The following is a 13,623-nucleotide window of genomic DNA, read 5'->3' as shown; positions in this document are numbered from 1 at the left end:
TAGGTATGTACCCTAGAGAAACTGGCATATGTAAAATGACCAGTACAAGATATACAATGTACTTCTGAGCAATCTACTCACCAAGTCTTAGTGTTAACTTCATACTTATAAAGGTCATCTACCAATCCATATTTGTTGCCTGGTAATGCTTTATAGCCTCCATGAACATAAATGGACTTTGTTATTTCATCATACACACTGGTATGGCCATATCCACCTTGAACAATAGCTCCTTTAGTTTCCGGAACAAGCCAAGTGTTTGATGCTGTAAGAGAAAGAAGATAAATCATGAACTCAGATAGTATTTAGAAATAAAACTAATATACCACCAAACTACCAACAAGTTCATTCTAATACCACATTTTATAAGTAAAGTATACCTAATAATCATTTAATTTAAAAAATTATTAAATATGTGCTAGGTGGCTAAGAATCCACCTGCCAATGCAGGGGACACGGGTTCAATCCCTGGTCTGGGAAGATCCCACATGCCACGGAGCAACTAAGCCCATGTGCCACAACTACTGAGCCTGCACTCTAGAGCCCACGAGACACAACTATTGAGCCCACGTGCCACAACTACTGAAGCCCGCGTGCCTAGAACCCATGCTCTGCAACAAGAGAAGCCACCGCAATGAGAGGCCCGCGCACCACAACAAAGACCGAACGCAGCCAAAATAAACAAATAAATGAATTTATTTTTTAAATAAATAAATAAATAAATATGTGCTAGTTACTATGTTGGGTGCAAGGGATTGAAGGTAAGTAAGACTGGTCTTTTTGCAAATTTTAATTAAACTCTGAAATATTGAAAATACCTAATTTTTGTATGTGAGAGAGAAAATGAAAACTTTATTCTCACATACATTTCTGTATTTGTAAACAAACCTGAAAAAAAAGACTTAACAAATAGTTTATGAGAGCCTATTATGTCACAGGCTCTGAGTTTAGTCACTGATATTACAAAGACTAAAATTAAGACATGACTTTTGCCCTTAACAATTTTTAGCACTCTGCTGGTCTTTTATCTCTTGGTAATGAGTCCCACTGTCCCTTCTAAGAGTGCTTTGTATTATTGATAAAAACTTAAAAATTAAATTTCCAAGACTCGCTGACAGATGTGTTACTGTCAGGTTCCACCAATGAAAGTACTGGGGAGAGCTTAGAAGGCAAAAGGAAGGAAGATTCTGCTTTCTTCTCTAACAGAAGGAACAGGTAAGTGACTACAGTAAGTAGTGGCAGTGGTGGTTTTATAGCAACAGCAGCAGGGGTACCACCTGCGCAGTGGCAGCTGTAGCTGCCACAGTAAGTAGCTCAATTACAAATGTGGTCCTAATCTCCAGCCTGGGTATGTAGCAGCTCCAGATTTCTGGGTGATCCCCTCATTTTGGTGTCTCTAGTATTTTTGTAATTAACTCCCTATATTAAGTTCCCATTCTGCTTGATATATCTAGAAGGGACTCTTATTTCTATGGCAAATTCACTAAAACAAGCCCCAATCATATGAAAGACATGTTTTTAAAAATATGAAGATGAAAATACACATCTCCTTGGCCTTAAAAAATTTAGATTATAAAGAGCAACTATACAGAAATCTATTATTAGTCTTTAAATATCCACCCAGACCACACTTCCATCTTCCCCCTAACTTTTCACCTCAACTTAGGCATACTAGACAACTCACTGAAAATACTCAAAGCAAATAACAGAAAATAAAGATGATACTTAAGAATTCTTCACACCTACACAATTTTAAGGTACTGTAGAATGTGATACTTCAACAGTCATAAAAGTAGTCATAAAAGAAGTATCAAAAAGGGTTGTTAAAGCCAATTTTACTTAGAGAAAACTAAACATATCTGAAGAAACTTCAGAGTACTCTTGTAACTAATGGGCATTACATTTTGGAGGTAATTTCCAAAGAATGAAGTTAATAATAACTTAGGAACAATTTCTTTAATATACTTCAAACACTTATTAAAGCCATATATATATATATATAGCCAAACTGAAGGTTTTCATGTTTTTATTCATTCTCTTTTTAACAAAAAAAGATAAACATACTTCTTACCAAAAAATATTGTAGCAATAAAGAGGTGCATAATGCAAAAGTGAATGTTACCTTCTGCTTTAGCCCACTATCTAGAGGTATTTTTCACAAATTATTATGTTCAGAATATTTTCAAACTATAATTCTGAATATTTTATTACAATATACAAAACAAATGTATATGACTTGCATGCACATACATACCTGTAAATATTTGTACAAAAAAATTATGCTATTTTACGACTATTTTTTCGCTTAACATCTGGGACATCTTTTCAGGTCCCATTTTTCATTTTTTATCAGCTAAATTCCATTGTATTGATGATACATAACTTATTTAAGTAACTCTACATTGTGACTCATTTAGGTTTCAATTTGTTCTTAAAAACAATCATGCCATAAACTAAAAGTTGCTCTGGATCCACTCTAACAGACCTCAGAAGCAATCCCCCAAAATGCTTACAATGGAAGCTTAACCCCATGTTAGTACAAAGTCCAACAATCTTTAAAGGAATACAGCAAAGTCCAGCAGACAACAAGGTAAAAACATACAATGCTCAAAATGCTTTAAAAAATTAACAGGCACAGAGGGCAAAGAAAATATGACCCATAACAAGAAGAAAACTCAATCAATAGAAACAAATAACAAAGATGATAGAATTAAAAGAAGAGAATGTTTAAAAAGCTATTGTAAATATACTCAAATATGTTCAATAATGTTACAGAAAACATGAACATGATAAGGGAAAAATGGAAGATAAAAAAGACTCAAACAGAACGCTTGGAAGTGAAAAATACATTGTATAGAATTAACACAAGATTAGATACTCTGTGAGAAAAGAACAATGAATTTAAAATTTTGAAATAGAAACTATCCAAAATGAAGCACAGAAAAAAACAAACAAAAACCCTAAAAAAAAAATGACCAGAATATCAGGGACCTGTATGACAATATCAAGTAGTCTAATCTACTATGATACAAGTACAAGAAGTGTGGTGGTAAGGTAGACAGAACTGATGTTTGAAAAAATAGTTTCTCAAATTTAATGAAATCTATAAATCCACAAAACCAAGAAGGTCAATGATATACAAGCAGGAGAAAAAAAAAGAAATAAAGAAACCCACACCAAGGAATAGTATGAAGTGATTAAGATGAACAAGCAGAAAAAAATAAGAATGCCACTTGACTTCTCAACAGAAAGCATGCAAGTCAGAAGACAGTGAAGTTACACTTTTAAACTACTGAGAAGGGGGAAAAAACCCATTAACTCAGAATTCTATACCAAAAAATAACTATCAAAGTAGAATTCTATATCCCACAAAATATTTTCCAAAAGTGAAAGTAAAACAAAACCTTTTTCAGATAAAGGAAAAAAAAAAAAAAACCACAGAGAGAATATATTATTGCAGACTTGCCCTATAAAGAAGTGACCAAAATAAGTTCAAGCTGAATGAAAATGATACTTGAAATCAGACAGGATCTGGATTTATATAGATGAATGAGGAGTATAGGAAGTATCTGATATGTGGATAAATATTAAAGGTGTCATTTCTCATCTTCCCTCCCAGTAAATGATAATTAAGTGTCCAAAACAAAAATTATAACAATTTGTTATGGTCTTCATAACATATGAGATATGATATTAAAAGAGGGAAATGCAGGGATACTAGTCTGAGTTTCTGACACTATATGTGAAGTGGCAGAACATTAATTAAAGGTAGAATCTGAAAAGATAAATAAGCATATTGTAAACTCTAGAGTAACCTCTACAAAAATAAAATTAAAAAGTACTTAATAAATTAATAGTCCTACAGATTCAAGAAGCTGAGCAAACCACGAATAGGATAAATTCAAAGAAATTCACACCACAATGAAATCGCTGAAAACTAAAAGTGCAGAAAACATCTCAGAAGCAGCTACAGAAAAATAACAAATTACCTACAGGGGAACAACAGTTAATGACTATGATTTTACCCTAAGAAACCATGCAGGACAGAAGGAAGTGCTGAAAACTATAACTATAAAAATAACTATAACTCAGGATTCTATATCTAGCAAAAATATCCTTTAGTGATGAACGTAAAATGAATAGATTCTCAGATGTAAAAAAAATTAAGCTGATCCATGGCCAGCAGACCTACTCTAAAGGAAATACTAAAATAAGGTCTTCAGGTGGAAAAGACAACAGAAGGAAACTGGGACTGAAAGAGGACAATTTATCATTAGAACCAACAATTCTAATTGTGTAAACACCCAATAATAGAACATCTAAATGAGTGAAACATACATGTAAAATAGATAACCAACAAGGACCTACTGTATAGCACAGGGAACTATACTCAATATTTTGTAAGAACCTATGAGGGAAAAGAATCTGAAAAAAATAGATATATATGTATACATAACTGAATCTCTTTGCTCTACCCCTGAGACTAACACAACACTGTAAATCAACTATACTTCAATTAAAATTAATTTTAATTATATATTAAAAATTAAAAATAAGTAAATGAGTGAGGCAAAAACTAATAGAACTTAAAAATGAAATAGATATATCCACAATCATAACTGGAAGTTTCTACACTGGTTTTTCAAGAACTAAGAAAAATACTGAACAGAATATCAGTAAAGATATAGAAGACGTGAATAACTCCATCAACCATAATATAATTGGCATTTTTAGAACACCCCAACCAACTAGAGCAGAATGTAGATCTTTTCAAATTCACATGTAACATTCACCAAGGTAGACCATATTCTGGGTCAGAAAATAAGACTCAAGAAAAATTTTAACTGTAAAAAACATAGTCTTTGACAATAATAGAATTAAACAAGAAATAAAGGTAAGAAAGATATCAGGAAAATCTTCATATATTTGAATCAAACAAAATACTACTCAACAACCCAGGAGCCAAAGGAAAAAAATCACACAAAAAAATAGAAAACATTTTGAACTAAATGGAAACAAAAAATGCAACATTTCAAAATGTGTGGGATACAGCTAAAGCAGTACTTAAAGCAGTCATTCTCAACAGTGGTTCCCTGAAGCATCAATTGGCATTACCTGGAAACTTTTTAAAAATGCAAATTCCCTGGCACCAATCCTGACATAATCAATAATAAAATCAGGGATTAGGGCACAGCAATCTATTTTAACAACCTTCTAGGTGATTCCTATGCATCAAGTGTGAGAACTACTGGCTTAGAAGGAAATTTATAATGATACTTATATTTTTAAAAAGAAGAAAAAGGTCTCAATCTCAATTCAATGATCTATTCTTCCATCTTAAGAAATCAGTGAAACAAGAGCAAATAAAACTCAAAGGAGAAAAGAAATGTAACAAAGCATTAATCAATATGATAGAAAACAGGAAACAAAAGCTGGTTATTTGAAAAGGTCAATAAAATTGATTAACCTATTAATCTCTAGTCAGACAGACAAGAAAAATAGGACACACATAACTCATATCAGATATAAGAGGAGATATCACTACAGATTTCACAAATATTAAGTATAAGGGAATATAATGAACAGCTTTATGCCAATAAGTTTAACATCTTAAATGACATGGAGATATTACTTAAAAACACAAACTACCAAATTTCATTCAAAAATAAATTGATAATTTGAATATTGCTAACATTTATTAAAGAAAATAAATGTCACAGTCAAAATCTTTCCTACAAAGAAAGTTTCTGGGCCAGATAGTTTCACGGGTGAACTTTACCAAACATTTAAGAAAGAAATAATATCAATTCTACACAAACTCTTACAGAAAATAGAATAGAAACACTCCCCAAATTTTACCACTCCCCATTTTACCACTCCCCAAATCATTTTACCATTACAGCCTGGAAAAGCAGACAAAGACATTACAAGAAAAGTAAACTATAGTCCAATATCTCTTATGAGCATAAACATAAAAATCCTTAACAAAATTTTTGCAAATCAATTCTAGCAGTATATGAAAAGGGTAATACATTATGGCCAAGTGGGATTTATCCAAGAATACAACAGTGGCTTAACATCTGAAAGTCAATGTCATTCACCATATTAAGAAATCAAAGAAAATAAAAGAATGATCTTCTCAATAGATGCAGAAAATTATTTGACAAAATTTAACATTATTCATGAAAAATATGCAGCAAACTAGGAATAAAAGCGAATTTCCTCCACCTGATAAAGGCATTTAAAAAAATACCACTAATGTAATACTACAGTAATTAAAAGACTGGAGCTTTCCCTCCTAAAATATGAAAAAAGACAGGAATGTCTGCTCTCACTACTTCTACTCAATATTGTACCAGAGATCCTAGCAGTATAATAATAAAAGGTATACAGATTGAAAAGGAAGAAGAATGTTTATAAGCATGAGCATAACACATGATCATCTATATAGAAAATAAGAAAGAATCTACCAAAAAGCTACGAGGAATAGTAAGTGTGTTCAGCAAAGTTGTAGGGTGCCAAATGCTGAAATATACCATGCCCATGAGTTAGAAGACTCAATATTGTTAAAGGCTCAACTTTCCCCTTTATAGATGTAATGCAACCCCAATTAAAATCCCTACATGCTTTTTCTTAATAAACTGACAAGCTGATTCTAAATTTTACATGGCAATGTGAAGGACCTAGAAGAGTCCAAAACTTTTGAAAACAAAACAAACAAAAACAAATGATGGAGGACTGACACTGCCTGATTTACAAAGCTACAGTAATCAATAGAGTGTGGTATTAAACATAATGTACATCAACGGACCAAACGTCGACTCATACATAAATGGTCAGTTGATTCTTCAACACATGTACCAAGGTAATTCAATGGGGAAAGGAAACTCTTTCAACCAAAGAACAACTGTATATTTATTTCTTAAAAAACTCTCAGGCCTTAAGCACCCAGGCTGGTCACTTTCAAGTGAGAAGCTCCATCCATTTACTGCTACACCTTATAAATATTATCATTCATTATTTTTTAAAATTATAATTAATGAGTGAATTTACTGCAGGGGCTCAATTTTTAAAATGTACAAAATCACTGCCTTTCTTCTATACTTATAGCTATTGAAAACTGTAATTCTTGGTTTTTTTTTTTTTGCTTATTTGAATTTGCAGACTTTTATGTAATTGTTATTTATTACTTGAGTAATAAAAAAGAGGGATAATGAGAAAAATGAGAAAAAGTCACTGGTGTTAAGCAATTTGATTATGTTGTAAATCATGTCTTTTTCTACACGTTTCTTATTATCATTTGCTATTGTTATCATGACACAGGAAAGGCGAGGAAACACTGCTTTATACTAATTTTTAGCACTGCTCTTTTTATCCTGATTCCAACCTTTGTATATGTGACCAATAAATTAAGCTGCACACGTTAAAAAAAAAAAACTCAGACTTTACTTCACACTGTATATGAAATTTAACTCAAATAGGTGATAGATCTGAGGTTGACAGCCCAAACTAAATACCTAGAGAAAAACCTTTACGATCTTGAGCTTGACAAAGATCTCTTAGGTAGAACACGTTGATAAATTGTATTTCATCAAAATTTAAAATCTCAACCTTTTAAGACACTGTAAAAATGAAAAGGTATGCCACAACTGGGGGAAAGTATTTTCAAAACATATATCAGAGAAAGGACTAATATCCAGAATATATAAAAAATTCTTATAGCTCCATAATAAGAAGTCAAACAACCCAAATTTCAAAATGGACAAAAAGTATGAACATACATTTTATCAAAGAAGATAAATAAATGGCAAATACTGAAATAAAAAGATATTCAGTATCATTAGTCATCAGGGAAATGCAAATAAAAACCATAAGATACCACTACAATTCCAGAATAGCAAAAATTAAAAAGAAAACAATATCAAGTGTTGGTGGGGATGTGAAATAACTGGAACTCTCATACACTGCTGGTGGGTTGTAAATGGTAGTATCACTTTGGTAAACAGTATGGAAGTTTCTTATAAAGTTAAACACATAACTGCAAATAACCCAGCAATCCCATTCTTCAGCACTTACACAAGAGAACGGAAAACATATGCCCAAAGACTTGTGTGCAAATATTCATAACAGCTTTTATTCAAAAGACCTAAAAACTGGACTCAAATGTCCACTAACTAGTGAACACATAAACAAATTATATTTTATCTATACAATGAAATACCATTCAAGATTTAAAAGAAGCAAACTACTGACACGAGCAAAAATTTAGATGAATCTCAAAATTATTATGCTAATACAATGAGACCACATACCACATGATCTCATTTATAAGAAATTTGAAATGAGGCAAAACTATATTGACAGAAAGCGGATCAGTGGTTACCTGGAGCTAGAGGATCATGACAGATTGAGGGCACAGGGTCATGAGTAAACTTTCTGGAGTAACAGAAATGTTCTGTATCTAAACTGAGGTAGCACTTACACAACTCTATCGATTTGTTAAAGTTTATCAAGTTGCACTCTGATGTTTTTATACACACACACACATATGTGCTGGTGACAAGTAAATCTGCCTTTCTCAGCCTCCCTCACTTAGTACATGGCATCTCCATTCTTCTAGTTGCTCAACCAAACGTCTTAGAGCTATCCTTGACTCCTTTTCCTCACATTTAATCTCTCAGTGATTCCTGTTGTCACCACTTTCAAAACAAATCTAGAATCCAACAACTCCTCGCCACCTTCCCTGCTAACACATTATTCCAAGACAATATCATTATTCATGTGAATGACTGATCACTGGAAGTGCGCAATACAGGAGAAAAGATTTTTATTAAGTTAATTGTTAAGTGATTTGTGAAACAGACTGGCAAGGATATCTTGGGATCACTATAAATAAAGCACCAACTGTTTTATTACTCCCCGCTATGGTGCCAAGGGGATATTTAAGCCAAGCAAGACCCAGCTTGCATGAATGTTTCCCTTACTTTACCCACACTGTAAAATTACATAACCAAGCCAATCTCCTTTCCCTGCTCTCTCAAGCCATTTTCAGACCTGCTTGGGAGCCTGCCCTGCACACGTCAGAAAGCCTCATTTTGTGAATAATAAGTCTTTCATACTCTCTTGGTATTCGTGTTTCATACTCTCTTGGCACCATCGGCCTCCACATCCAAAGCAAATATTGGGGATTCCCTTCTGCGGGATGACCACAATATATCAGAATACAGTAATAGTCTTTATGGGAAAAGCAGCAAAAAGATTACTAAAGGTAAAGATCACTACATATGAATTTTAAAAGATCAATATTCCAATAGAGTAATAAAGCTTCAAAATATATAAAGCAAAAATTGAAAAAACTGTAAGGAAAAATTTACAAAATCAACATCATCATGGAAAACTTAATGTACCCTTTCCAGCAACTGACAGAAGTCAAAATATCAGTAAAGATCTAAAAGATTTGAACAACACAAGTAATTAACTAAACTTAATAAACAAATGTATTAGGTCATTTTGGAAAAAAGGTCTGGCACTTTCTTAAAAAATTAAAGATATATCTTCCTCCTGACCCAACCAACATCCTTAGGTATTTAGACAAGAGAAATAAAAACATGTCTACTAGTTGACTTGTACAAGAATGTTCACTGAAATTTTATTCGTAACAGCCAAAAATTGGAAACAGCCCAGGTGTTCATCAATGAGAAAATGAAGAAACTGTAATGTATTCATACACTGAAAAAGCACTCAACAAAAAGGAACAAATTACTAATAAACACATGTATAAATTTCAAAAGCATCATGGTGAGTGAAAGAAGCCTTATTTTAAAAAGGGTGCATGATGTGTGATTCCCTTTACATGAAATTCCAAAACAGGCAAAACTATTTGATGATGAAAAAAATCAGGAAGCAGGACAGGTATCAACTGGGAAGGATCAGGAGAGAACTTTCTCAAGTAATGGTCAGTGTCCTATATCTTGATATGAATTTGGGTTACAGATGTATGTTTTGTCAAAACTCATTGAATTGTACACAAAATTTGTGCATTTCACTGTATGTAACTTTTACATTAAAAACATGAGCACAGAACTCTAGTTAACAACAGGCATGCTATTATGTTTAGAAGTCAAGTGTACTAATGTTTGCAACAGTCTTTAAAATGCACCAAAAAAATAGATAGATGGATAGAGAAATGGATACATACACTGGTAAGTGAAAAAGCAAAAGATTAGTTGTAGCAGGTAAGTAGTATGTCTATGAGAATTCACTGCACAATTCTTTCAACTTTTATGTATTTTTGAAATATTTCATAATAATTTTGAGGGAGGAAACCTATAGGATATGTTCTGTGGCCATAATACAATAACCTAGATATTAACAATAAAAAATAAATAACTAGAAAACCCCATGTTTGAACATTTTAAACTGCACTTCTAAATAACCCATTAGTGAAAGAAGAAATTAATATGGAATCTTAAACACATTTTGAGCTAAATAACAATTAAAATACTACATACCAAATCATGTAGGATACAACTATAGCCATGTTTACATTGTTTATGTTACAGCTTTAAATGTATATATTTTTAAAAATTCAATGAAGAAAACCTGAAAGATAATGAATTAAGCATCAATATAAAAAGGAAAAAAGCATAACAAATCAAAATATATTAAAATGAAGTCATAATAAAAATAAGAATAAAATAGACAAATGAATATATTAAGAAAATCAATAACCCCAAAAGTTGGTACTTTGAAAAGTATTAAGATTTACAATCTCGTGGAGAATCTGATCAAGACAAAAAGTAAGAAGACCCACGCAGCCAATATTAGGAATATAAAAGGGGATAGGGCTATAAAATATTTTAAACTTCACTAAAAGTATATTATGAAGAACTTTAGATCAATACATTGGCAAATTTAGATAAAATGAACAAATTCTGAAAATAAAATCAAGTTACCAAATCTGACGAGAGAAAAAACTTGAGTAGTCTTAGAACTATCAGATAAATTGAATCTGTAATTTTAAAATCCTGCCACAAAGAGAACTCCAGATGACTTACACCAAGCATTTCTAGGAAAAGCAGTAACACTGAAAGTCTTCCAGACAGTGGGAAGAATTATACTGGCTAGCAAAACAGAAACTGTTTCTCAAAAAGTTATCTGTAGAAGAGATTATGGCTTTACTCCAAAACCCCTAGAGGTTTGCATTGTGATTCTCCAAAAAAAAAAAAAAAAAAAGTTAATAATTTTTAATATCAGCAAGTATCCAATTAGTGTTCAGATTTCTAATTATCTTATAAGCTTCTTTTTTTTTTTTTGGAAGTTTGTTGGAATCAGGATCTAAATGAGATCCACACATTGAAGTTGCCTGATGTGTTTACTGAATCTCTTTTAACCTATACATTCTCATCCTTATTTTTCTTATTGCCAGTAGTTTGCTCTTCAACATTTTTTGTCAATTCCTAGGATGAAGGCATAGAAGTTGTACTTTTTTTTTTTTTTTTTTTTTTGTGGTACGTGGGCCTCTCACTGTTGTGGCCTCTCCCGTTGCGGAGCACAGGCTCCGGACGCGCAGGCTCAGCGGCCATGGCTCACGGGCCTAGCCGCTCCACGGCATGTGGGATCTTCCCGGACCGGGGCACGAACCCATGTCCCCTGCATCGGCAGGCAGACTGTCAACCACTGCGCCACCAGGGAAGCCCAGAAGTTGTACTTATTAAACAACTATTGACCTAATAAAAGGAGGAGTTAATTAAATCTTTAGATACCAGAATTATGAATTAAAAGTAATGATGAGCTGAAACTATTTTAACAATATATGTCAAGCCCTTCACTGAGATTACAACATTAAATTGACAAGTACAGGATAAAGTATACCTTGCTCCCCATCAGTTATATAAACAACAAAAACCAATTAACTAAGTAAGAAGTTTTGTTGTCTGTAGGCTAACTATAAGTCAAAATAATAATATTAGTATAAAATATAAATTTAGGTTGCAATAAAAATATTAATAAAAGATGCCCAGAACAAGGGAAAGCAATGGTTTCACATTAGGCAACACATCCTGCTCTGTTAGGCACTGATAAGTTTGAATACATCATCACAGTACAGTCTGTCCTGTGATAGGACTGTAATAAAGATGACTAAGGGTCAACTAAGATAATGTACATCTTATATTTACATAATCCTCATTTTGCCATTTACTAGCTGTGTGATCACTGGCCAGTTGTGAGACATCTGTGCCTCAGTTCCCTTATCTGTAAAATGGGGTAAAGAGAGCACAAATTTGCATGTTCACGCTGAGGACTAAATGAGTTAATACTTGTGAAATGCTTACACCACCACCTAGCACATAGTAAGGCCTGTTGTTATTATTATTAGAAAATATTCTTTAAATCATTAACATCTGTGTTAAGGTAAATCATTAACATCTTGTTAAAAAGATGTTGAGTGGAAAGCTTGCTGTGTGAAGACTGAAGGAACTAAGATGCTTATCTAAAGAATGGAAGATAAGCTGAAAATAAGATATCTCAAAATATTTTAGGGCCAATATGTGGAAGAGTGATTAAATTGCACATGTACAGTTCTATATAGTCATGAAAAACCAAGTTCAAATTACAAGAAATGCATATTTCTTCTAAACATAAATAAAATTTTTAAATATGTAAAATAATCAGATGGCTGCCTTTTAAGGGACTGATACTTCCATCAATGAAAGAATGTTGAGCACAGACAGAAAACCAGAATTTTCTGAATCCTGAATGCACATCTACTAAAATTTTTCAATATAACCAATGCATATTTTCAAATATATGTATAATATTTACATAGCTTATAAAGTTTTAAAAGCAAATGGTTTAATTCCACTTACCAAAGCTATTTTTATTGTGGTATTTTTGGAAACATTTAGTAAGTATAAAAATGTATACCATATTAACAGTGGCCTCTGTCACACAAACCTAGCAATTTATTAAAATATTTTACTTATTACTTTGCAACTGTTTCACTTTACCTAATTAGTTCTGAAAGTTCTTCACAAATGAAACTACACAAATGCCAAACCTAATTTAAGCACAGTTAAAGTTTGTGTTCTGATTCCTATGATTGAATTAATTTTAAAGGGGAGATTTCATGTATTAAAATTTCCTAATTCCCATAATCTAACATTGTGTTCTGTAGATCTATATTTCCAGATAACCAGTAGGTTGAAAGCAATGTCCAATTTACACTTGAAATTCACCACAGAATTTTGAAAAAACATGTGATGTTAAGAACTGAAGAGAAGAGAAAGGCATATAGTATCACTACACTTAACAGAGAAAAAAATTACCTTCCTAAAAATACAATATCTAATGGTTTTTAAATCAAAAGAAAAAAGTTAACATAAAATGACATTAATAATGGCTTCCCAACTATACCTCCCAAATCCTAAAGGCATGAAAAACAGTAGAGTGAAACATTAATATTTACTAATATACTAACACTGAGATTCACATTGAGATTCTTAGAAAGTTTATGAGGTATTGCTAACCTAAAGTGAAACAAATTTCCCTCAGGACTAACCCAGAAGAGCTTTATGGTCCAAGTTAGTAAAACCATGAACATAAATTCCCCTCTGAGATTTA

General features: G+C 32.4%; 1 protein-coding gene across 1 annotated transcript in view; it reads right to left on the bottom strand.

Moving 5' to 3' along the window:
- ATRNL1 (attractin like 1) overlaps positions 1–13,623 on the bottom strand; it is a 707,592-nt gene that overhangs the window by 611,776 nt on the left and 82,193 nt on the right. The window contains exon 9 of the mRNA XM_082611125.1: positions 82–265. Within this exon, the coding sequence (XP_082467251.1) occupies positions 82–265 (184 nt within the window). The remainder of the gene's footprint in view (positions 1–81; positions 266–13,623) is intronic.

The sequence above is a fragment of the Mesoplodon mirus genome (assembly GCF_964341445.2).
Source record: "Mesoplodon mirus genome assembly, chromosome: 2".
Classification (NCBI taxonomy): Eukaryota; Metazoa; Chordata; class Mammalia; order Artiodactyla; family Ziphiidae; genus Mesoplodon; species Mesoplodon mirus.
Note: the sequence above shows the minus strand (reverse complement) of the source record. Positions and strands in the feature narration are given on the sequence as shown.